Raw genomic sequence first — 27,015 nt, forward strand, 5'->3', positions numbered from 1 at the left:
AGAAATTTATTTTCCACAGTTCTCACAGAGGCTGTAAAGTCCAAGATAAAGGCACCAGCATGGTCATGTTCTGGTGAAGGCCCTCTACCTCTACCTGGTTCAAAGCCAGTGCCCTCTCGCTGTTTCTTCACTGGGTGGGAAGTGTTAGAGATCTATCTGGAATCTGTATTATAATACTATCATGCCACTCATGAGAGCTCCACCCTTATCACCTAAGCACCTCCCTAAGGCCGCCCTCCTAATACTATCACTAGGGGTATCATCTTTGAGGGTTAGGATTTAACATCTGAATTTGGAGAGGGAGTGAGCAAACATTCATACCATAGCAGTAAGAAATATTTGATTTTCATTTAATTTTGTTTTTAGAAACAAATAAAAGTAATTTTCCTACAGAACAGTTTAGTCTGTGCCTCTGAGAGTTCTGAACTATTATCACTAATATAAAAAAAACCTGTATATTATTCTTGGGGTTATAGGAATAAGGTAATTTAATCCTTTAACTTTAGCTAAAAATTTCACCTAAAACATTCCAATGCTATTTTAGGTTCTTTGGGGTGGGGGGCAAAATAAATGGTACAGCTCCTGTACTCAAGGTTCTGATACAATGTGGAAAACAATCTCAAAGAAAAAATATTATTCTTACACTTATTAAAAGAGCAAGGAAGACTTTGTTCAAGACTATTGAAACAGAGGAGAAAGATCAAGCTCAATTCAGAATACAACAAGGACAGGTGAAGATTTATAGTCAAGGAGCAGGGTGAGGGTTCAGGAGACGGAAAATTACTAAGAGCAACATCAAGGACAGGGGAATTCTTGCTAAACGACTATAACAGGATTCTTTCTGAAGGCAGGTCAAGGGCTTAGATATCAAGGCTGATCAAATATAAAGGATGGGAGAATCACTTAGCAGAAATCTTTGCTAAGGCTTTGCTGGGCAGAACAAAGATAGGACTGGGGCTAATGTCAAAGCCTGGTTGACAAGAGTCTTCAGAGGGGCCTAACTAAAACTTGGTCAAGAAGAGTCTTTGTCAACACAAACATACAAAGAAACAATTCCAGGAACATTAAATAAAGAAACAAATGCAGTGATAAAAGAAAAGAAAAAATAAAGAAAGAAGAAAAGGAAAGAAGGAAGGAAGGAAGAAAAGGAAGGAGGGAAGGAAGGAAGGAAAGATGGAAGGAAGGAAGGAAGGAAGGAAAGGAAGAAGGAGGGAAGGAAGAAAAAATAAGTTACACTAAATATCATATGGCCACTCTGAAAGTTGTCTTTAAAAATCTTTTCCCCACAACATCTGTATTTCTTAGGGAGCTCACAAAACCAATGTCGCTCTCTCCACATCTAACCAGCCATGCAAGTTCCTTTCTTCACTCCTCCCTGCGCTTATTGGTCATTCCTTCAACCACTCCCTCCACCCATGACTTTCCCAGAATATTTCTTTCCAGGTGTGTCCATCTTGTCTCAAGAAGAAATACTTGGCTCTCCACATCTTACAGTAGTCTTCATTTTCAACCAGTTCCCAACAGACACACACACACACACACACACACACACACACATACACACAAACACACAAACACACTCACACACCATGTCTCCAACATCTTCAGGTGCAGGAAGAGGGAGTAACTTTAATATTTATAAATGAGTTATCAATAATTAATGTTTCTCTAGCAGAAACACTGAACTTAAGGTGTCTTTGGGGATCCAGTTGAAGCATTCCAAAAGCAGCAGGGTGGGACTCAGAGAGGGACCTAGGTCAGCAGCATAGGTGGGTGTTCAGGCCAGAGAAGTCTGTCAGCTGCCAAGAAAGGGCAGATAGACTTCCTTGAGGAACACCAGCCTAGAAAGGTGGGTCAGGGCCAAAGGAACATTGCAAAGGATAAACCCAAAAGGAAGAAAAGATACAGAACACAGAGACCACCCTGAGACTAAGCACAGAAAAAGTTTGGAGCTACAGAGGAATCGGGCAAAAAAATACTGAAAAGTGTCCACTAGGTTTGGCCTCCAATGGTCAGATCAGCATGCACAGCGGGGGTGAGAAGATGGAAAGCTGAGCAGTGATGAGGGAGTAAGGGAAGGAGTGTGGGGAGTGGGGACAAGTCATGCCTGCCACACGCTACACTGTGCAGGGTAGTCAGGGTGGTGTTTGTTGAGGAAAGGAGAGTTTTGACATAATTCCACCATGAGAGGAATGAGTCGGCAGGGTTGCAGGTCAAATAGAGTGAGGAGCGGGTTCATGGACAATTTTCTCTGAGATTTCCTCCCTGCAACCCTGCAAACCACAGAGAGGTTATCTTGGGCAGGAGGCAAGCAGAGCCACTCAGCGTGGGCAGGTCTATCCAGACCAGTTTGCCCAGGTCGGAGCTGGAAGTGCAGGATGTTTCCACCTGGCTGCTTGCTGAGTGCTCACTGAAGAAGGGACACAGTGAAATAGGTGGCAGAGAGCCTTGAAGAGTGCCAGGGCAGAGAGTAGCGTCACTGCGTTATTTATCCCCATTGGTGACAACTGGTGACTCTTCCTTATGAGGCCTGTAGTCAAGGAATGAGGCAGATTAAAGTAACTGCCTTCCAAGATTTGGTCTGCCCCCCTTGCCTTTCTTTCCTTTGCCCACAAAGCCCCTGAATGAACAGTCTCCAATCCCTGGAGGCATCTTCCTAAAATGTGAACCTGAGGATGTAATTTCCATGCCCATGAGATAAAGAATCGATTCCCAAGCACCATGTGTAAAGCCCTGTGTGACCTGAGTTGGCTCCTTTATGTCTTATCTTGGATATCTCCCCCAGAGAGAACTTCCCTGACCACCTGCATAATGAAACCCATCCCTCTCTCCTGACCACTGCACTAGCCAGCAACCCATCTGATATCACTTTCACTTAGGACACATTATTGTCTGAAAATATCTTGTTTTGAAAACTCCTCTCCCACTGGAATTGAAGCTCATAGCAGTAGGAACTCTCTTTTTCAGACTTCATGATTTCTCCAAGAATAGTGTCTGGCTAACAAGAAGAGCTCAGCGATTCCTTGTTTTATAATTTATCCACACCCAAGTATAATTGTTATTTCAGATACTGTGTTCTCCTGTTAGATTGGGAGCTTCTTAAGAGTAGGGATGCTGTTTCAGAAATCTTATCTCCAAATCCCAGGACAAACTTTCATTCATAAATCACCATCACTTCTGTTGTTCAAATAAATGCAGAATACTTCAGGAGGAGTCAGAACAAATGCATAACAATCTAGGTTTAAACATTAACTTGCTGTGTGACTCCAGTTAAGACACCTAGCCTCTCTCTGTGCTTCAGTTTTCTTATCTAAAAAATAAATTATTTGGATGTATCAGTAGTTCCTCCCCATTAGAGGTAGGGAATCAGAACTTCTGGGGATTTAGCTGGGAAACCTGTATTTTTTTTTAAAGCTCCCTGACTTGGAAACCATGGGATTGCATGATTGCTAAAATCATCTCAGTTCTAACATTCTGTGATTCTATGGTTGAATGTCTGAGACCATAGCAAAGTGGTTACCATGGCACCCAGCAGTCTTCAGCCCGTGATGGGAATATCCATCCCAACCTTGAGGGGACAGGTGCTCTCTCTAAGATGAACTCACCTGCTTGCCTAGGACCTCAGGCAGCCTGGGGCTGTTTCCAGATGACAGTTTTGTCTCTGAGACAGTGTTTCTTAAATTATCTTGATTATAAGAATCACCCGGAACACTTGTTTATAAGTGTTAAGACAGTGTTTCTTAAATTATCTTGATTATAAGAATCACCGGAACACAAACGCAGATTTCTGGGCTCTCCAAACTCTATTGAATCAGATTCTCAAGGAGAACATGGAATCTACATTATAAACAAGTGTCAGAGTGATCGCTATGATCCAAGAAGCACCCTTGGAAAGAAAGCTTGTCCACAGCGACAAGAATAGAGCTTGGGGAGGTGGGTCCATGCTGAGTTGTAGTAGCTGTTGCCAGCACTCTTGGTGACTAACCAACCCAAGAACAAGTCCATTCTGGAAACTCCATTTATGTGGGATGACCCAACTGATGTTGTTTGTCAACATCAACCTCTTTAAGACCATTTAATGTCTATGCCTTTCATTCCACCATCACTAAAATGCTTCCGTGAATCGAAAGGAATTGCAGAGTCTATCGATTATCGAGCATTGGGCACCTGAATGCAAACCAGGCTGCAGACTCTCTGTTCAGGAAGTAAAGTGATGGACAAGTGGCACTGAATATTGTGGGCCCCTGGTCTCTCACATACTTTCTGTTAATACTCTGGAAGATGACTGTTGTCCTCTCATTTTACTGACGGACAATCAAAGCTCATGTTGCTTGAAATAGTGGCCCCCTCTAGTAATACTAATCACACATCTGGTATTAGGAGAGTAGTTTATGCACAGATGTAGAGGTTCTCAATGAATCTGATTTTCCCATCTCCACATGCTGTTGCCTCACAGAAAGACACAAGAGCCCAACAGGATGGTTTCACGTATCTGAAGGGTCTCTCCTCCAAAATCTTTTTCATTAGCAGAACCACATTTCTTTCGTCAGAGATTGAGGATCACCCACCTCGGTTAGTCAAGGCTACAGCTTCAACTATCATTGGTTGATAATGAACTGAAAATTTCACTGACCAAAGCTTTGGATGGGAAAAGGTAAAAGAGAAGAAAATACTGGGGGAGGCAGGTGTCAAAGTTGGCAACCATCGTGAGTCCCTCTATTCTTCACTTTTCCCCCAAAATGCTCAAAGCACTGTAAACAGGTTTATTTTATAAACACCAGTTGTTTTGTAAAGTGAAGCCTCAAGATATACAGAGATATAAATTTTGCTAGTTAAACAGCACATCCATCATTACAAAATATTTTATGAAAAGGAATTGTGTTAGCAATTCATTTCTCAGCTTACCTTTTCTGGTTAGGAAAGCTAGTGGGGGAAAAAAAAGTACCATTGTCTTACCTTCGTTTCCTGTTCTTAAGACATAAAAAAGAGGAAGGAACGTCAAGTCATTTCAGTGACTGCTGGCTTTTCCATCTGAAGAAAAACATATGAGAATATCCATTTTCAAAGAGTTCTACTGTACCTCGTCCTAGCCAGAGAAATAACTGGAGAAGACACAATAGTCATTTAACTCTCACAAGTTTAGAAATAATGGGTTACACTGGGAGAAAAAAGAAAATCTGTCGGATTTTACAAGTGACCACTGGTATTGTCAAATCTATGGTCTTACAGAGGAAAATCAAATAACTACCTCTATCAGTAGATGGAAATGCCTTGAAGATGAAACATCTAAAACCTTTTGGCCAACCCCTCAACAGATAAGGTTTGTGGTTAGGTTTAGTTGAAAAGTGAGTAAGACTATTTCCTTTACAGGAATTTCCTGTAAAGACTATTAGCACTTTATTGCTCAACTGTGGGTTGTTTTTTTTTTTTTTTCACCTTCTAACACTAACCCCTGAAAGTACAACCTTGAAGATATAAGCTAAACCTTTTCTTACGTTTAATTTTTGAATTCTGAAAGAAAAAATATCTTTTTCTGACAGCATTTATATGAAGCAAGAGTTTATTGGCACAGAGAGAGAAATACATTTAAAGTCTAAAGTGACCAAGGTAGTTTCTGTACCTATTTATTCAGAGAAAGCTTCAATATATAAAATATTATTAAGAACACCTCTGTTCCTTTGATAGAAGAACTTAAGTTAATAAGGACCTTATAACACTCTGAGACCACAATGGTCAGAAAGAGGCCTATCTAGAAAGCATCTTGGTTAAGTCCAGATAACACACTCCCTCACGAGTCTGATACTCTAACGAAGATAATGCTGATTCATCTGAGCACATCAAAGGCCCAGGGCTATGTCTACATATAACTAGAGGATACCATAAAATATAAATGGAGACTAAGTTCACTTTGGGATGAAGCCCGAAGAAGTGTTTTGCTGACGTGAGGGTGGGATGATAGGAGAGGGAAATAGCAATTATAGCTAGAAATGAGCCCAAACTATATCCATCATTGATCACGAATCTGTGTAGGATTCCAGGTGGATGGGAGGGTTTTTTTTGTTTTGTTTTGTTTTTCAGGCTTTTTCCAAAGAGATTATAGGAAGCAGAATGTGGATGGCTGAAACCATGGATATTACAGAACCCTAAGCACACTATGATTTTTCCTATACACACATACCTATGATAAAGTTTAATTTATAAATTATGCACAGTAAGAGATTCACAATAACTGTAATAAAATGGAACAATTATAACAATATACTGTAATAAAAGTTATGTGAATGTAGTCTCTCTCTCTGATAAACAAGACAGCTGCTAAGTGACGATGGAAAAGTAGCATATACAACCTGGAGATGATGGGCAAAGAGACAATTTACATCTCTAGTAGGACAAAGCAGGAAGGCATGAGATTTCATCACAGTACTCAGAACAGCGTGCAATTTAAAACTTATAAATTGTTAATTTCTGGAATTTTCCATTTAACTTTTTGGACTGTGATTGACTGCAGGCAACTGAAACCATGGAATGTGAAAATATGGTAAAATGCAGGGTCTCAGCTTCTGCTCCGCACATAAGAATGCAGGACATGGTGAGGCCAAACAGGAACACCCACGGAGCCATCGACAGGGTAGTCATACCACTATATTCTCACTGGCGGCTGGGTTGGAGACACAGGAAGCAGGAGCCGCACGATGAGAAACCTGCTGTCCACTTCTCTGCCAACCAACCTCACTTGCTAGCTGCAATCCGCAGTGCTAACTGTAATCTGAACTTGCTACCTCAGCCACCATCTTCTTGCTAGCCCCATTTTCTGGTAGCGTAGCCACAGCAGTTATATTAGCGGCCAAAGGCTCACTGGTTACAGCTGACGGCCAACTAGCCATAGCTGATGGCCATTCAATCACAGTTGATGGCCATTTACTACCCGAGTGAGCACCTTTCCACGTGAGGCCGAGAGCCTGGAAACTGCACTCCTGGCTCTGTCCCCACACATGGATATGGGGGGACTACTATAGATGATACTCAACTTCCTGGTCTGTCATCAGGAAGAAAATGGTTTTATTATGCAAGACGGAGAATGTAGTTAGAAGTGTAGGCTTAGAGAAATTAGAATAGTTTAATATAAATAGTTGAGTTTTAGATGCTATGTACATTTCTAGGTAAAGCTACCCAACAGAGAGCTGAATATATTCTTCTGGAGCTCAGAAACCAGGTCTCAGATAGGCAGAAAGATTTTGCTCTTTAGGTTAGATGAAGTGACAGGCAAGCATGAGCGAAGAGTCCAGAAAGGGACCTGGAAATTTTTAGGGGGAGGGGGCATGGGACAGAGAAATAGAAACCACTAAAGTGATGTGAAAAGGAAATATTAAAATGGGGCTATGAGAACAAGGAGGGAATGATTTCACTAATCCAAGGGAGGTTTCAAGAAGACAAGAGGGGCGAATGGTATTGAATACAACAGAGAAATCAAGCAGAAGGATTGAAAAGTTTCCATTAGTACTGGCCATCCAAGTACTAATGTTGGAGTATGGAAGATACTGCCACGAATGGAGCAGGAATTAATGAGAAGGCAAAGGGTAGCCTGCCTATTTCAGAACCTTGACTTGAAACAAAGTTTATTAATAGATATAATCTGTTGACTTCCAAACAATGAAAGGTGTGCCTTACCCTAGGTCCCACCACAAGCACACTCCCTTTAGCCTCCAAATATAGTTATATCATAATTTTAATTAAATAAATATTTAATGTTTACACCACAGTGACCAGGTAAATATTATTTATGGCAGAGCCATCAAGCGCTATTTGACATTTGTTTGCATGTACCAACTTTTGTTCCACTCGAAGCTAATACTTATTTTTCCTCATTTGATTACAGGTAACCCCCATATAACACGGCACTTCTATAACACGGTTTTGCCCTAACACGGTTTGAGAATTGGGGAAAACCCTCGTACAACATGGCATCCTAGAACACAGTTTCACTCTAACACGGTTTGAGAATTAGAGAAATCCCCAAACAACACGGAGCGTAATAAGAGCTTTTAAGAGCAAAAGATATCTCATTCGAAATTAGGGAAGTCCCCGAACAACACGGAACGTAATAAAAGCTTATTAGTGATAACAAAGAAAACATTATTTACTACATGTTAATATGTTATACTTTTGGTGAAAATTGTTCTAATAAAGATATTTTTCTTGATTATAAAAATATAATGGTATTTCTTTTTAAGTTTTGGAACCTAACTCCCGTTTTTGTACTAGTTCTAGGTTTCGTATAACACAGATTCGCATAACACGGCATTTTTTAGGAACTTATCAACCGTGTTATACAGGGGTAACCTATATATTTCTCTAGACTTATTGTTAATTCATTTCTAAATTCTCCGCTAGAAATGTAAATTGCCACTCAGTGCATTCAGCACGCTAGGAAATCTATCTTCTTCCTGAAAACGGTCTGTGTGGAACTTGCTCTTCTACTCAAATATAGCTCATGCACAATTGCCTTTCTTAGGTTTCCATTTGCCATGAGCCTGGAGATAATTTTTACTACTCTTATAAATTGGATCTCCTGTTTCTGCACCCTAAACTGTTTTCTTCTTAGGGAATGCTCTTTTTTGGAGGCCCACCTCTTCCAGTAGACCTCAGACAAAGGGTATATGGGAAGTAAATATGAGACCTTATATGTATGAAAAACTCTATTTTGTCCTCATATTTAAATAATTGTTTGGTTGAATATAGAACTCTAGGAAGCACATTATTTTTACTTCCAATTTTGAAGGCATTTCTTTAGGCATTTTACTGAGTAATTCGTAGCTCTTAAAATCTGGAAACTCATGTCCTTCAATTTTGAGATATTTTCTTCAATTATTTCTAAAATATTTTTTTTAATTTATCTTCTCATTTTATAAGGTGTCTACTTATTTTCACTTTATATTTTATTACTTTAATTTAGACCAATATTCTAATTCTTTTTTCCTCCTCTATTTTCAAGGTATTTAACTTTTTGTTTTATGTTGTTTTATGTTCTGGGTGACATTTCACCATCCTCCAATTCCGATATTTTGTTTTCCACTTCAGTTATTTTTAATTTCCAACTCCACTTTACTATGCTTTGGTATAACATTATTTCTTTGAGAAAATTAAAATTTGTTTATAAATATGTTTTTTGTTTGGCTTATCTCCGTTTCCTCCAAGCTCCATTTTATTGGTAATCTTGACCTCTCACAGTGAAGAACATTCTCAAATGTGTACTGATTTTTCACTGTTCCCTAACATTAAACAACATTTAAAGATTGCACACACACATACATACACACAAACTGGAGATCAATTTTGCTTAGAAACAAATACACAAATTTCTAAATAAACTATTAATGATTTAAATACAAAGGTTATCTTAAAAAATGATGAAGTGGGATTTATTCCAGAAATGCAAGAATGCTTTGACATTATGAGAACATTATTATTTTCTAAGAAGACAAAAATCACATGATAATCTCCGTAGCTGCAGAAAAGGCACTGAACAAAAGTCAGCACCCATTTATGTTTTTGAAAAAATTACTTAATAAAATTGGAACTAATGGAGATGTTCTTAAATTATTTAAATATATTCATGGTGTGGATATGTAAAATAATATTATACTAAATGGGGAAACACTAGGGCCTTCCCACTAAAGATAGGAACAAGACAAGGATATCTACATCCATTATCATTTAACATTATATTAGAGGTTTAATCACCAATGCAATCAAACAAGAAGAGCAATTAGAGGCATCTCTGAGAAACTGAGGACTCCAAAAACGTAATTTGAAAGTCTGTTTTTAACATTCACCATTAATTATTAAATAGCAATTGTATAAGTTGTAGCAATTGTATAAATGGGACATTGCATTCCTGGTTGTGTGAATATGTGAATCCACAATACAGGCAGCAGAGATAGAAGCTGGTTTTCATAAGTCTCACTCAGAATTACAGGTGTGGTCTCAGAGCTCCCAGGACGGTGGTCACTATCGGTGTGGCATGCAGGTGGGACTGGAAAGACCCTGTATCCTACCACAGCACACACATCCTGTTTTCTGTTAGATTTGTGGCTTGACTACTTCCTGAAGAGCCTTCCTTTGCTCATAATCTGGACTCTCAGAGTAGCTTTTGCTCAGAAAGATGGCTTCCTCCAACCCCTGCATCCCCTCCCTCAGAACTGCACTTCAGGCCCAGATGATGAGTTATTTTCTCTGAGTATTTAAAGCTATGCTTCAACTCAGCCTTGGCCACTGGTTTTGTCAGCGTCCCTACTTCACACAAGCATGTTGACAACTACAGGGGAAGCTCATCCTCTCTGCGCCTTGCAGATAGTCCTGGTAAGCTGACAATACCAGGGTGAGCTCCTGGTACCTGTCAGGGTCTAATTCCCCACACCTTGGCAGACGACACAGTGGGCATGCTCCAGTCAAGTGGGTACTTTCACCTTGTGGAAGTCTTGAGTGCTATTTCCCCTCTCCCCAGCCCCCAATCCTTACCCTAGTAACCTAGAAGAAAGCCTGAAGGTTCTTTGTGCTATTTTTCCTCCTGTGAGCCACTTCTAAGCAGCCCTGCTTCCTCTCTGCAGGACTCTGTCCTAGACACTCCTAGTATAAGGTGCCTCTCCAGGAAAGTGCCTGCAGGCTCCAGAAATGTAACCCAAGTCTCACTGTCCAACAAGCAGTTCCAAAGAGAGGATGAACATCTCTCTATCCCAGTCTTGTCACACTTGCTTGTTCTGTGACCTGGGTCAAGTCAGACATAGTAAGTTAGTTAACTTACTATGTCTCAAGTTCCTAGGTTTAGAATATATAGGTTATAAAGTCTCTCTCTGATGTACAAGAGTAAAACTCTGATTTAATAAATGCTTCCAGTACATAATAGACATACAAGAGATATTTCTTCATACATCTTAGAGATGGTTATTCCCTGGTGCTCTGAAATGGACTCCACAATTTAAGCATATCTGAAGTCATAGCAGAGAACGATATCATTATATCAATAAAAGTTATTTATTAGAAATATTTGCACTTAAATTCAAAGGTATGCACATTAATTAACCGGTATGGAAAGACCTAATATTTGTGCTGAGTATTGAGGGGCCTTGTGAGAGAGGGAAAGGAATTCTTCTTTTGCTTCTGAATGAAAGGGAAAACGAAGAAGGTAGACACAAAGTGATTTGACATTTAAAAAAAAGATAGATGTAGGAGTTCATTTGAAATGACCCGTACCTTATTAAACAGGCAGGAATCTACATTTAGACTTAAAATGAAACAGACATCAGGACACTTCAAAAATAAAGGCACTGGACCAATCATTTATTAATGTATTTTAAAGCATATATTTAATGTACACATTTAATAAAAATGCATTTCATATATTTTAAAGCATACTTAATAAAAAATCATAATGATTCTATGTATTAGAGACTATAATGACAATAAAATTTCTCCTGACCTTATATTTTCACATATAAAACATGTTAGCATCACAATTCTTTTACTTTTTTTACCCACCCAACTAGCACACATAATTGTATGCTCTACAAAAATTAAATTACTTCCTTACACTGAAAATATAATGAAAATCTGATTATGCTTTCATTTCCAGCCATATCTACTACAACTGTTTTAAACAGTCTCTGCTCTAAACTTTTCTGGAACATTCATGCTATACGCTATGCCCTAAGCAGCCTTCCAGACTTACCCAACTCTTTCCTTTCTCTTTAGGCTGATATTTGTCACTCACTCGATGATTTTCCTGGACGGCCATTACTGCTGGGGCTGTCATGACAGTCCACTGTGCTGGGCTCACTTTAGGGAGACAGATAAATATATGTCTTCTAGGGTCAAAAGTTGCACTTATCCAGTGAAGAAATATCTTTTGCTCTACTGATACGCTTCACCTATGTGCTTCTCTCTACAAGTACAAATGCCCTCAAGTCAAACTGCCTTCCTCTCCAAATCTTTCCTTTCCTGCCTTCTTGCCTCCATTTTAGCCCACTGCTAAAAAATTGATCTACCTAATAATAACAATAATAGTAATAGCAACACTTACAGAATATTAAGTCCATGCCAAGAACTGTTGTAAGCCCTTGATTTATTCATTTAGTTACTTTGTAAAGTAGGTATAATATTATAAATTATAGCTTTACAGGTGAGGAAACCGAGGCACAGATTGGTTAGAAAATGCTCCAGAGGTCACAGGAGTTGCAAACCCAGGATTTGAGCTCCAGGACCTTGGTCGTACAGCTCATATACTAAACCATTTGCTGTGCTGCCTCCATCCTGAAGGCATTTTAAATATGTAATTTAAAAAAAAAATCAAGCAAATAACTATCTTTTTTTGTTGTTGCTTAATGGCTAATATGATCTGGCACCCATCCTGTATATAAACATTTATGTAAAACCAACAAATGTTTTTGACCATTTTTGAAAGAGCCAGAGAATATTTGAATTAAAATCTGTGTCTCTCATGAAAGATAAAAAGTTATTTTGGGTTCCTTTCAAGAAGTTCCCACAAATAGACCCAGTTAAGCAAGCCCTGTGTGGTACCTTCGTAGGGTTCCAAGAACCACGGCCCTGCTTCTGGGCTGGGACATTTGGACACATCCTGCAGCCAACGCCCTGTTACAGCACACGCCTTGCTCCTCTAATTGGCATGCAATCCTGCCAGCTCTCTCCCACTGTACATGGTGTTTTGAGGTATGTAGCTATTGTGGGAGCATGAAAGCAACATTCCAGTCACTGTGTTACCTACTGGCTCATGGAAAACACCACTTCATAAACTTAAAATCCTTTAATGCAATAGTTAACATTACTCCTAAAGATGTGCCCTTTTTGTAAGGGGTAAGTTATTTTGCATCATTCCGAGCCACAATATCCAGTTATGAAAGAGGGAAAAAGAGGAGATCCTTTTCTTTTGAATTCTAGAGTCTTTTGAGAGCACACGACCACAGCTCAAGGTTCAGTCTGATTCCTGGCAACCTAATGAGAAGTTTCATTTACAAACTGAGTTGGATTTTCATAGAATCAAATATTTTGAACAAAATTTTTTTATAAACAGGCTCATCCACTCAATCCCCAGAGCGTCAGGAGTTCTTTTTTACAATCCGCTTTTCTGAAAATCAGTACTGCGAAAGCAAGGCAAGACTTCCGATTCATCTCTATAAGGCTTGACCGTTTTTGCAGGCATCAGATAAAGAAGATTTTTCCAGAACCTTGAGTTATGAGGCAGAGATTTACCAGCCTTCCACTTCAGAACTCTGTGAGATTTCAAAAGCTTTAGTGATTGGGGTAAGACTGTGAAGTCACTGACAGGTGTAAATTCAATTAAGATTATTTTAATTTTCCTTTCCACCAGTGCTTCATGGAGTCCACTTTCAAGTTCATACCTGACTTCATTAGACATGTAACTTTTACTCAGGACAATGATTAGTCTTCGGCTTTTCTCTATCAGTGAATGGATTTCATCAACAACAGCTGAAAATGCAAGATGTGGAATATTAATTTAAGAGAACTGAAAGGGTGAGCATGAGAGAAAAATCATTTTGCAGTTTAATTTTGTACTATTTAACTCTTAACTTCACTAATAAGTTTTTCTTTAAGACAAACCATTTATTCTCAATGTTATACATCTAATAAAAGCAATTATCTAGTTAACAATGATGATGAATACTTACTTAGCACTTACTCTGTGCCACTCCCTCTTCTAAATGTTTTATGTATATTAACTTATCTAATCATCATAATGAACCTATGAAGAAAGAATTGTCATCACCCCCATTTTACAGATGAGGAAGCCAAAACACAGAGAGGTTAACTAACGTGCCCAGAGTAGCACAGCTAGTAAATGGCAGAACCAGAATCTGAACCCAAGTGGTCTGGTTCTGGAGTACATGTTTCTATTACACTGTCTTGCCTCTCCACACACATATGGGGGAGCATGATAAAATCAGAATTTAAAAATAAGACAAAACAAAAACAAAAACCCTGCCAGTATTCTAGACCAGAGATTGACAAACGTTTTCTGTAAAGGGCCCAACAGTAAATATTTTAGGCTTTGCAGGTCATGACCGTTTTTGTCACAGCTACGCCCCTCTGCTATTGCAACTTAAAATGCAACCAGAAAACATGTAAGCAAATGCTGTAGCTGTGTTTCAGTAAGGGTGAAAAGTCCATGGTAATCTATGGGTGGTAGATTGCCAACCTCTGGTTTTTGTTTTTTTTTCAACCTCTGTTCTAGAACTCTGGCCCTTTTAACCAAAACTAATTACAATAGAATACAAACATTATTTCTATTTAAGAAATAAGAAGAAATTTATTTTTCAAAATAACCCCTAGAAAATAATGGTAAAATAATCAAATTGATGTAAAGGCAAGCAGTAATGCTTTCTAAGTTCTTATACAAAGAACCAACACAAAAATACCACAGTGTTGTATGCATTCGACAATATGGCGTATTATTCCTTTTCAGAAGTTATGTGTAATTAAGCGGTATATTTTCTCTTTGTAATTCGTAATATTAATATTTTCCCTTTCTAATTTGTACTACAAGTACTAGTCCTTATTTACTGCTGTATCTTCAATGCCCAGCTCAGAATTTGCAGAGGATGGCACTCAGAAAGTGCCCGGTGAATGAAGGATGGTAACAATGGAGACATTTGTATTGTATTTGTAATACATCAGCACCCGAAACATTTTGACACGAGATTCCCAATGTTTACTCTGGAAGACTTCAGAGAAAACATGGAAATGTTACTAAATTTCTTTGATTCTGACTGTAGTTTCCTTCAAAATATGTGCTAATGCCATTTGTGTTCCTATATTAACTTTAAATTTTGAATTGCATAACTAAAATACGTTATGAACCACCAAATCTCCTTTTGCTTGTCCTTTTCCAGCTCTCCTATTTTCTGCTGTACTTTTCTCACCAATGTCAACACAACAAAGAACAAGCATTTTCTGGTAAGAATTAACCTGTGTTCATAGTCCAAAGGACGATGTTTTAAATTAGGAACTGGTTCTGCTGTACACAATATTATGAAAAGAGGAATTCTTAATTACTGTGGGGCACTTCTAAATAAATGCCTCATGATAATGCCAATCCTGGACCTTGTTCTGAAAATGTAATACTCTCTCCCTTTCCCAAAATTTCGGAGAACTGTGAAATGCAATGAAGAGACAGGTCCTAGAGAAGCCATTTCGGGAAGCAGCGTAGTTAGCTTGTTTTCCTGCTATTGATTTTATGGATTTAGGGGTCATTTCTGGTTAGAGGACCACGATCATTTCTTTGTTTTTAAGCAAAACAGGATAGCCTTTGGGAGGCTAAGCTATTTATCTTTTAAAAACAAAGCATCCCCACTCGTTTTCTATCTGGCATTCCCTTTCTTACCTCCTCCAGGCACTACATCCCTTTCAAATATGCATAACTTATAGCCAAAATGTTTCTCCAACACCCTGGGCAAAGTCTCCACGGCAAACGTGTGCTCCTCTCCATTCTCGGGTCGGCATTCTTTTAGATAAGACACAAAAGCATCGTATGTTTTTCCATCTAGGAGATAAGGTTTAGTCTTTTAATTAGTGTGTCAATAAAAGCTTATTTAAGCTCAGATTTGAGTGCAAGTCTTGAAAAATGGGAACAGAATCAATGAAAAAGAAAAGTTGATAACATCCTCACATCCACACTCATCGAATTGCACACATTAAATATGTGCAGTTAATTGGTATTTGTATATCAATTATACCTCATGAAGCTGTTAAAAAAATGAAGAAAATATTTTTGATGGAAAACAAATTGAAAAATAAAACAAGAATATTTGAAACTAGGTGATTCCTAAGATACTTCAAATATTCTTTGGTTCTTTGATTCTCTTTTATGCATTATACTTTATTTCTGATTTTTTTAAGTTGTAAAAAACAAGGAAAAATTCAATTATTATTAAAAATATAAATGGCATCCTAAAACTTTACATGCTAATCAAGCAACCAATTAGCAAAAAAATTTCTAAGCATGTAAGTTAAGACTCCCACTTTTTGACACCACAGAGGGATAGAGAGAGATGTGAGTTATAGATCAGGAAATTAAAGGAACAACTTGAAAAGTTTTACAAATAACACATTAGCAGATGCAAGACAGTGTAACACAAACAAAACTAACAAATGCAGTAATCAGGTCAGAGAATAAGGAGTGATCTTTGTGCACATGTCTTCTGAAAGAAGTAAATTTTGACTCAGGTCTTAAATAATGTAATAGACACTAATCATGATGGTACAGGAAGTAGAGGAAGTGAGAAAGGAATGTTCTACCCTTGTCCATTGACAATTGGTTAGATGATGGAAGAGATTTATGCTTGGGTCTATTATTGGGGTTAATGAATGTGCTACTGAGTTGAAGGCTAAATATTATTGGATCCTTTATTAAAATTTAATAGGATGAAACCATTCTAGGTGCATGTACCTTGTGGTATCCCATTATTTATGCTCAACAGCCCAGCCCAATAATATCAGGAAACCGTGTTTCCCTGAAAATAAGACCTAACTGGAAAATAAGCCCTAGCATGATTTTTCAGGATGACATCTCCTGAACATAAGCCCTAATGGGTCTTTTGGAGCAAAAATTAATATAAGAATCAGTCTTATTTGCGGGGAAACAAGGCATCCAAGCTCACAAGACAACACTTTCTGCTAATGGACAAAAGCTTCTTCAGTTCTGCTTACAGCATTCTAGTTCAGCAGTTCCGGTGAGAACCTACGGTTGACTTATAACAATTGCTTTGCAGAATTACATGTACATAAAAGACAAGACATCTGCAGAATTCACATGCCTACCAAAGATAGGAAAAGTTGGTAAAAATAGTGCCAGTTCTTGGTGGAATCAGTGATAATTCTATTAGACTGCTGTGAAATGCAGCTATTTATTAGTATAAGTAAGAGCTAGTGCTTCCATTAGTATAGCCATTAGGTCAGTGTTTAAAACAGGCACTAAGATGTAAAAAATAAAGAAGCGTGCTTTTTAGAAAATGTATATTTTTCTTATAATCAGGATGAAATTAACTGCAATAAATTGGGAAGACAATTCAGTCAAATTTATATTGTGATGTGCACGTTATATAGCTTTACTCTTACCCATGGAAAGTTAGTTTTTTAACTATTAATTAGCTTTCAAGATAATTAGTTAGCTTTCAAATTCATTTTTTTAACCATTTCTCTTTCTCGGTTTAGCAAATCTGTAATTTATATTATAATGTATTTTAAACTCAGATAATGAAAGGTTTGGTGGTTTTGACAGTTGACAAAGTGAAAGTAATAATTTTTGTTTGTTTGTTTTGCTTCTATATAAATGAAACCACCAAGTGAATGGACATTTGGAACTATAAGGAGTCAGTTAGACCAGTGCTTCTCAAACTCTGTGTGGTGAATGACCACATTTTAAGTTAATTTTGGTGTTTTTCGTTGATTAGTTTCCTTCATTCCCAATTCATCATAAAACAATACAGAACCCATTTTTGAATATTGCAGCAATGTCAAATTACAATAAAAGTTTTAATTTGTGTACTTGTATCTCCATTTCTGCCTTTCTCACAACTGATCTCTGTCCATGGACCACACTAAGTAGAGCTAATTTAGAGCACATCTCTAAATGTCTCTGTGCATCGCCACATTGCAAACTAAGAAATGTGAATTGAAAAAATTATCTGTGAATCAGGTCAAACACAACTGGACAGTAAAAAAAAAAAAATCTCAGTTGAAAATCAGAGATATTAGCAAATGCCTACTCTTAGATACATACTGGTCTATGAGAGACCTGTTTATAAAAGTATCAAATACAGACCCCTTCTCCAGTTTGTTACAGCATCTCCCTCCATAGCAAAATCACACACAAACATGCAGTTTCAAAGCTAAATTAATTAACTTTGATAATTTTATACTAACAGACTAAAAATTATAAATGTGAATAATTAGGCTCAAAAGAAAAATATAAGAATTGTTTTTATAACTTGGATTAGAAAGGCTATTTTACTTATGACCAGAAATCCAGAAACCATAAACGAAAGGATAAATTTGAGTACATTACACAATCTTCCACATAAGCAAAGTCAAAAGACGAAATATAACTTGGGAACAATATTTACATTTCATATTATAGACAATGGACTAATCTCCTTAAATGTAAATTGTCCCTAGAAATAAACAAGGAAAAAAATACCGACAACAACCTAATAGAAAAATGGGCAATGTAAATGGATGGCACTTCGAGAAGGGAAGTACAAATGAGTCTTAAACAAATGTAAAGTTTCTCGTGCTCTTGCATAGTAAGTGAAATGCAAATAAAATTACATGGAGATACAACTTTTTACCTATCCCATTGGCAAATATCCAAAGGTCGTGGGTAAGACTATGGGAAAAAAGCTACTCCCATCCTCTGAAGTTGGTAGGTAGTTAGTAGTATGGAGGGCAAATTGGCAACATCTATCAAAAAACAAATGGTTTGTATTTCCAGCAATTCCACTTTGGAGAATTTTCCCTTCCATTATACTGCATACACATGAAATAATGACTGTACAAAGCTATCTGTCACATCATTTCTGTAATAACAAAAAGGTGTAAACAACACTAGCATCCATCAAAAGGTGATTAAATAAACAGTGATACATCCACAGAAATAAAATAACTGTATGGGTTTTATTCATAGTAAAACCCTAAAAAGTGAAAGACTATAAACTATATGGAAGGATATCCAAGGCATAGTAAAGCAAAGTTCAGAATAGCGTGCATAATACACCAAGATTTGTTTATTAAGCAGAAGTGGACTAAGACTCTATATTCATATTTGTTTGAATGTACTATCAATGGAGGATGAAGTGGGAAACAGACATGGGACAGGCTGGCAGGGAGACTTTCTACTATATAATTTTTTAGACTCTTTGTGCTTTGATTCTTAGACTTTTTCTGTTTGGAACAATGTGTGTCCTACACTCACACACAAACACACACACACACAAAGCAAGTAAGATGGATTAAATAGATATTTTTTTAATTCAGTAATTATAATGAACCTTGAGGACTTCTTGTCATCTTTTAAAAACAGAAGGACTAAGACATAGAGTCACCACGATAGAAATAGTAGTAGGCAGATCTAGGGAACTAGATCCCAAGTCATTTGGCTTCTAGTTCAGGGTTCCTTTAGGTATATCATGCAGTCTCTTTGCCAGGTTAAAATAATGAACCATAATACAATTCAATTCAACTTAAATGACCTTTATTGAGCGAGCACACTGCATAACGTGTCCAAGATGGTGTATGAACAATGACAGTGATATGTACAGTCTCTTGCCTCAAGCACTTCATAGGGCATTTAGGAGGACACAACATACATGCATGCAACAATTAGAGAACAATTTTTGGCAACGTATCAATAAGCACAAGGAAAGGTGGCACAGAGAACATTCATAATGGATGATACGTTTGAAGCAATTTTTCCTATGAGAAACCTCTACTACACATTACATCAACAACATAATCAAAATAAGATGAAGATTAATGTTTCTTTGTTAGGTTTTTAAATAAAACCATAGGATAAAAAATCCCTGCATGACGATATTTGTTACCTGTTAACGTTTCATCTCTTCCCATGAAATGTCTATAAAATAGAGCCAAGTCAACTCTATAAATGACACCCACAATTACTAGGCACACAACTACCACTGAGATCAAAACAGCTGCGATCATTCCTCTAGTGAAGACGTGGCCTGGGATATCATCCAGATCTTCTACAAAGAAAAAGAAAATGGGAATAATTAATGACAGAAATTTTACCAGTGTCTTCCACCATCATGTTGCCACTGGTCCCCAACATGTTCCATTGAGTTATTCCACATCCCTGCCATTAGTTTGGAGCACTGATCTTTCTAGTCCCATTTTTGAAGAATAAAAATGTGTACAAGGATATTCAGAGACCTGAACTGAAAGCACTGTAATGTAGTTTATCCCTACTTGTGGAAGTCAAGTCTCCAGGACTATAAACCACTAGGGTGAAATACAGAGGGACCCAAACACAAATCTCAGAGAGCAGATTGAGAACATAAATGGAGGCATGTAGTCTCGAGAGCCAGTGCTGAACTGAGACTGGCTCTGTCACTTATTTTGTGTCCTAGGAAATGTCATTAATGCACTTGACTCTTAGTGTCTTAATCTGTAATATGAAGTTAATGATTTCTGCTTCATGTATAGCGTTGCTTTTTTGTGGGCAAGATTAAATGAGACAGTTCACATAGTAGTTAACATAGTATCTGACACACAGCTCTGAGAATTTTATCTTCTTTTTTCTTCTTTTTATGAAAGTGGTCTTCGGGGGAAAAATGTATTTTCTAGACTGATTCACTTTATGCTCATTATGGACAATACGAGCTAACACAAAGGAGTACAAAGGATAGAATAATTTTTAATAAGCATCCCACAATGTGGTAATGGCCACTGCTAGCATGCTAGTAGTATATGTCCTTTTTGGTGTTTTTTTTTAGCCAAAAATATTGACTTAATTGGGATCATATGGTAATCAACCTTTATTACTTACCATTATATTCTAAGCATTTTACTAGTTCTTTAAAATTATAATTCATAATATTCCAATATTTAGATTGATTAAAATTTTTCATAACATTACCTAGTGCTGCAATGAACACATGCATAAACCGTTATCTATGTTTCTGATTATTTTCCTAGAGTAGATTCTAATCATGTGGGGATTTCTAGGTCAAAGAGCATAAACATGGATAAAGCTCTTGCCATCTTAGCACAATTTTCAGGAATGACCTTTCCAGTAAAATTAACTATTAAGATATAAGTAAGCAACTGTAGTTACTTAATAAGTGACTTTTGAATAAAGCCAGGCCCTGGGGTTCCTGTGTCTTTTAAAGGTCTACCTATCCATAACTGTGCCATGCAAATACACAAACACACACTCTCACACTGCTGCACACTCCTCCAGGGATAATGGTGGAGTGGAAAACCCTACACCCCAGATGACATTTGTGAGCACAGAAGGAGAAATGATCAGGGCAGAAAGCTCTCTGGCAGGGTATGATGGCCGGTCATGCACAGATCTAAGAGGAGAAGTGTGCGTGGTGGCCAGCAGTGATCAAAAATTCAAGGAAGGCCATGGATCAAACAAACATAATGGACTTGAAAGACTCTCCCTCCCAAATGCATGGACCGAGGCACATACAGAGAGTGCCAAAAAATGTATACACATTTTAAGACAGGAAAAAACTTTCTTAAAATTGTAATACTCAATATATACTGATAACAAAAGATGAATACAAGTCATGTTTTTGGCACCCTCTGTATGTTCATGTGAGGTAGAGGGACACTTGTGATAATTCCTGTAGAAGATAAGAGTACAGAGTAAATCAGTTAATTTCAGAGTTAAGCAGGTCTGAGTTTTGACATTTTTACTTGTGACATGGGGTGAGTTTCTTCACTTATGAAAGCTTGTTGTAAAGATTAAGTTAAGTAATGGCAAGATCTTAGCACAGAGCCTATCATATAATAAACATATTAGCTAAGAATCTTAGCTATTATTATTAATGCATATGGTAGAGTGATAGCTTTAGAACAGGTGTTCTAGGTGAGTAGTTAATGGTAACCAGGATATCACAACTAGAGAGGCTTCTGGCCTTAGGTCCTTTCTCCCCCACTCCTCCTGTTTCTCACCAAAGCCAAAACTCTTTCTCTCTCTCTCTCTCTCTCTCTCTCTCTCTCTCTCTCTCTCTCTCTCTCTCACTCTCTCTCTCTCCGCCCCCTTTACCTCTACCTCTCTGTCTCTGTGTTCTTCATTTCTCTGTCTCTGTCCCTCTGTCCGTGTGTGTGTCTCTCCGTCACATCTTTTCCTATCTCTGTGTTTCTGTCTGTCTCTATCATCTCTGTCTATCTGTCTCTCTCTCAGATCCTAACTTTTCCTTACATATCCAGGGGTTGACAGCCCAATCTGGGAATGAGTGGTACCAACTGGAGAGCATAGCTTTTGGCCCCAGACACAGACATTTCAAAGTAGCTACTGGACCAAAGGCTCTGGGCTGTACAGTTGGTGGAGGACACAGGGAGGTAACTCTGGAATGCTCCATTCGGTGGGCACTGAAAAACTTTAAGAGTCCACTGATCAGAGCCATCAACTGTCCACTCGCCAGCCCCAGGACTGGTCCAAGGAAGGGAGGCCTCAGTTAATCGTTATTGAATGAATGACCAAAGGAAAGGGCCCACTGTGCGCGTGCCCACTGCCCCACTAAGGTAGGCTGGAGGCAGCAATTACTTGCAGTATCATTGGCCTCAATCTACACTGAGCTGCAGAGTTTTCTCCAGTTGTTCTCTGTGTGCCAGAACTGTCCTTGACTGCCTCCCGCATGACCCTCACCCACCATCACTGTCCCCAAGTTCCACCTACCTCCCTGCTCTGGGTCCTTAGTTTCTACATAGCATTAAAATTTGATTGAGGACAAAAGAATAAACTTGTTGTCTTTCTCTGCTTGGAATCAAGGCACGGTGGGTCCCAGCACAGGCTGACCACCAGCTCTGCCACTGAACGCCTATGATATAGGTGAATCCTATCATCTCTTAGGAGTTCAGTTCCTGGTACGTAATATGAGGAAGTGATTTTTGAGAGGGTCTCTCAGCAGCAACAACCTAAGTGTCCACAGACTTCCACAAATGAAAGTTTCTCACACCTTTTTTCAACAAGATGAAGCTTTTGGAGTTTTGCTTTCCATTGTGGCTCTGCACAACGCATTTATATGAAAAATTTAGATTTTTTTCATTAACATTCTCAATTCTCAATATTTTTGAAGTAAGCCATTTGCCTTCTGAAGTCCTGTAAGAAAGGAAAACAATTTAGCAATCGGTTTTGTTCATTGCCAGCAACATTATTCATGAGAGAGGGTGTCATACATGCAAATACTCAAAGGCAGCAGGTTTGCTGACTCATTAAATCTTCTCTTTCTGGTGGGAACTCTTAAAGTGTGGTCACAAGCTCCCACTCTTCCGGGAAGCTTCAGGGCCAACAGACATAGCCCTCCTGAACCATCCAGGGGCAATGCTGTGAACTGACGAGAATTAAGATGTCTGGAAGGTAATGATGCTAAGGTGAAAATACAAGAAAAGATTCTTTCTCTCAATTATCCCTCTCTGTTTCTCCTCTCTGACTACTCTGTTCCTTCCACAGTGAGGTGACCACCAGTTGTGACAAGACTGCAAATTGTTCGGCATAGACACAGATTCATATGAACTTTGTGCAATTGTAAAGATCACTTTTATTTTGCTCAGCATTTAAAATAAATTTAAAAACAACACTGTTTTCCGACACTCCCTGGCACATGAAAAATATCAATTAAACTGTTTAGCGAGTGTCATTAAACGACTTGAGACAGCCCCTGGCAGCAAGCTCTTTCTCTTCTTAAAGGATTCCAATTGTCCTGTTGTTGAATGAAAGGCAAATGCTCATGACATCTGCTTCCCCACCAGTGACAGGTTCTGGTGTCACTATGTCATTCAGCACTCCCAGGTATAGTCACTCACCTAACACCCCTAACAGCAGGTGTCTCTAGAACTTGAGACATGGTACCCACTGTAGCTTCTAACTGTCTCAAATACATTTTAGGACATAATTCTGTATAGAAGTCTTCAATATGGAAACATCAACCCCCTAACATCAATGAAAAATCCTGAAGTAAGGCAGAAAAGGCCATTGAGGAGATATAAAAGGTCCATACACCCAACTATAAAGAAAGTCCTCCCCACTCACTTAACTTAACCTAAGCTTCATTTTCAATGTTTGGTAAATTGGTCTCCTGTCACTCCAAAAATTAACAAGAGCGCTAGCAGGGGGAAATGCAGAAATGTGGGTCTCTAGTGAAGGACAGGCACTGAGGGCAGAGTACATGGCATGACAGCCATGCAATTCAGCTGCATGAACATTCCCCAAGCACTTATCACGTGCCTGCTCCTGGATGAAGGGCTTGTTGTCAATTGTCAGCCCAAACAGACAGCCACCAGCATGATGACAAGGAATATCTTCTTTAAGCGTAAAAAGCAGAAAGAATTTCAAAAGTGAAGGGAAGGTAATAGACACATGGGGATCATTACTCACTAGAACCTGAGCGTGTCAGTACATTAATAATTACAGTCATGTACCGAAGTCATTCAGAAACACTGAAATAACCTCAGGCTTAGCATGTATTGTCTGTATAAGCATGTATAAGTCTGACCATTTCTTAATGGAAGAACACAGGCTACTTAAGTATTAATATACGTGTCGTTTGGAATGTTTGGCACCAATACTGCTTCCTTCATATTTATATCTAACCATTGCCCAGTTTGCTTCTCCTATCTGTTCTTACTGTGTTCCTAATTTCCATGAATGGATATCGACAGAAAAATGCTGCAATAATTACTCTGCTCAACAGCATTCCAGGCGACTGGTAATTTACAGTAGTATTTGCTTGAGATGTAACTTGTATCTGACTATCTCTGGAGACCCTTCCATAAAATTCCTCAATACTCACCTTTAAGAAAGGTAATCACTGTAGTGAATGTTCTGAAAAGAAGTTACCAACTATCTCTACAGAGCAGGAAGCAGTGTCTATGTCAGTATCTCTTGCCCATCAAAGAAATTCCCAACACACCTATGTAACTGTCTTCAAATGATAATTCTTTCTTGGTGGTTTTCAGGATTTCTCAAGTTTCTTATGACAAATTATTTTCAACAATCAGAAAAAGAAAAAAAAGGCGTGTGTGTGAGGACAGGATCTGGAAAGGTAGCAGGAGATGGCTTGCCCCCGGCCTTAGCTGCACCCAGAGCCATGAAGGCAAAGGTACTATTGATGAGTATGTACCTTTAGACTCCTGGCTGGTCTCACAGTGACGTGTGGGCAACATAGCGAAGGACATCTACGGCACACGAGGGACCAAAATTAACTTAAATGTGTCACAGTCGCCTGACCTGGTCTTTTCTCTGGCACATTAAAAAAAATAAAGCACTTAGCAGAATTTTCAAAATCCAAAAAAACTGGGGCCTAAGTTATTTTTCTTTTATAAGATGTTAGGTAAAATCCCTATTCTCCCTCTGACTGGCCAAAAGCTGCTTTTGCAAGATGATGCTAAAGAGCCTCATTGACCTTCTTTCTCTAGTTTCGATCTCAGCAACGAATTTTTGTGTAATCCATCAACCTAGAGCATGGGAATTACCATGATAAAATATGTAAATTATAGTTATAATTTACACTTACCCGAAACATCCTATTAGCCACTAAGGAGTCGGAGTTCTTTAATATCGGGCGCATATGACACAATAAGATTTTTATGTCTCATGATATATATCATGTATCACATATACTTACTTAATTTTTGTTTGTTCCTCTTCATGTACATTTCTACTTCTATTCCCGATGTACCAATCAATCCTATCTTTTTCATCCCCCGAAGCAGAGCAGTTGAGCTGTATATCTTTCCCTAGGTGAAAGTTGACAACCAATGTTCTGATTTTAGAAACTTGTATTCCCCAAAAGTTTAAAATTAATCAATATATGTTAACCTAACATGTAATGCTAACATACTGCGACAGCCCAGAAAGAAAGCAGATATGCCTTGTTTTTAAATTTTAAATAATTTATAAAGCAGAGAAATTTAAGTAGCAATTATGAGTCATCACCAAAATATGAATCTGTTTCTCTTCCAATGTTTATGTTTAAATCAATTATTAAAACTTAGGGTAGCCAGCGAACTTTCTTTTCAACATATAATTCAGTATAGTCAGATCAACACGCCACTGCAACTTCCAGAAAAAAACAAAATTGCTAAGACACAGAAAATTAATTTAATTGGCTAAAAATTAAAGACATCAAAGTGCAGGGAAAACAAATGGTTGAACTGAAAGTGTAGCTAGAAAAAAGCTCTTCCACGTGAACAGACATAGCCAGTCATTTGATTTCTTGGAGGAATTTTCTTTGGTTTGTACAACTCAAAGGGAATCTCACAAAGAGAAAAGCGTCCCGTGGAGATTTTGACAGACACAGGCTTTCAGGATTATTGCTCAGGACCTGGGCAGCATAGGAGGCTGCTCCAAGGCCTAACAATTTCTCTCTCCTGCAGCCTTATGGTACTTAGGAGAGTACCCTCAGTAGAGGTAAAGGCCTGCAGCAAACACATGACTGACATCTCCCCACAGCGACCGAGATGAGAGGCAGACTGAATCTAACACCCTGCATTCTAGCTAGGACCCTGCTCAAGTCCTAACTGGACTGAGATCATCAAGTCCTCACACCATCTGCTTGCACACACACCTTTCTTAGTAACCAAGTGACAGTGATCATGTGTCATATAAACAACTGGAACCAGCTGGGGTCAAAATGTGCAGTGCGGGCTTTGGAAACAATCAACAGACACTGGAACCCCACCTCTGCCACTGTCCAATGGATTAACCTTAGACAAACTACTTAACCTTTCTGAACTTCAGTCATTTAATTTATAAAATGGGAATAACACCCCTCAGAGTTGTCTGGAGGATTTAATTCAATAACATATGTCAATCACCTAACACAAAGTCTGGTTTAGCATATGTGAACGTCCTCTTTTCTTCCTTCCCTACTCCCTCCCTCCCTTCCTCTTTCCTTCCCTTCTGTCCTTTGTTTTCCTGTTGAAAGAAATTACTTAACTGGACATGTTGATTCACCAAGACCTATCTAGACAATTTCTAAATGTACAGTCAATTCGGTCCATTGACTTAAAATAAATCTATTAATCAAATATTCAAACCACACAATAAATTTGAATCAGTTCTCCGGAGTATTCTCACTGAATTTTCATGTTTAAAAATGACTACAAACAGGGTGACTAAGACCCTAATCTACAAACCACAGATAGTTCCATAATCTTTTGAACAGACTATTCATTTTAATCAGTCTAAAAATGGCAACATTGAAATAATGACAGGCTTTTCCTGCTTTTGTA

The 27,015-nt window shown here is 38.3% G+C and overlaps 1 protein-coding gene across 3 annotated transcripts in view; it reads right to left on the bottom strand.

Annotated features, from left to right (window-relative positions):
* Positions 1-11,306: 11,306 nt before the first annotated feature.
* Positions 11,307-27,015, bottom strand: part of IL18R1 (interleukin 18 receptor 1) — a 39,072-nt gene continuing 23,363 nt past the window's right edge. For 2 of the 3 annotated variants that reach the window (XM_081068265.1, XM_081068263.1), the window contains exons 8-12: positions 25,407-25,518; positions 22,740-22,882; positions 19,629-19,790; positions 15,413-15,571; positions 11,317-13,500 (exon numbers count right to left, since the gene is read on the bottom strand). In XM_081068265.1, the coding sequence (XP_080924391.1) occupies positions 13,124-13,500; positions 15,413-15,571; positions 19,629-19,790; positions 22,740-22,882; positions 25,407-25,518 (953 nt within the window). In that variant the 3' untranslated portion in view covers positions 11,317-13,123. Of the gene's footprint in view, positions 13,501-15,412; positions 15,572-19,628; positions 19,791-22,739; positions 22,883-25,406; positions 25,519-27,015 lie in introns of all 3 variants that reach the window. The other variant, XM_081068264.1, reaches the window with a different exon arrangement.

The sequence above is a fragment of the Rhinolophus hipposideros genome, assembly GCF_964194185.1.
Source record: "Rhinolophus hipposideros genome assembly, chromosome: 12".
NCBI lineage: Eukaryota > Metazoa > Chordata > Mammalia > Chiroptera > Rhinolophidae > Rhinolophus > Rhinolophus hipposideros.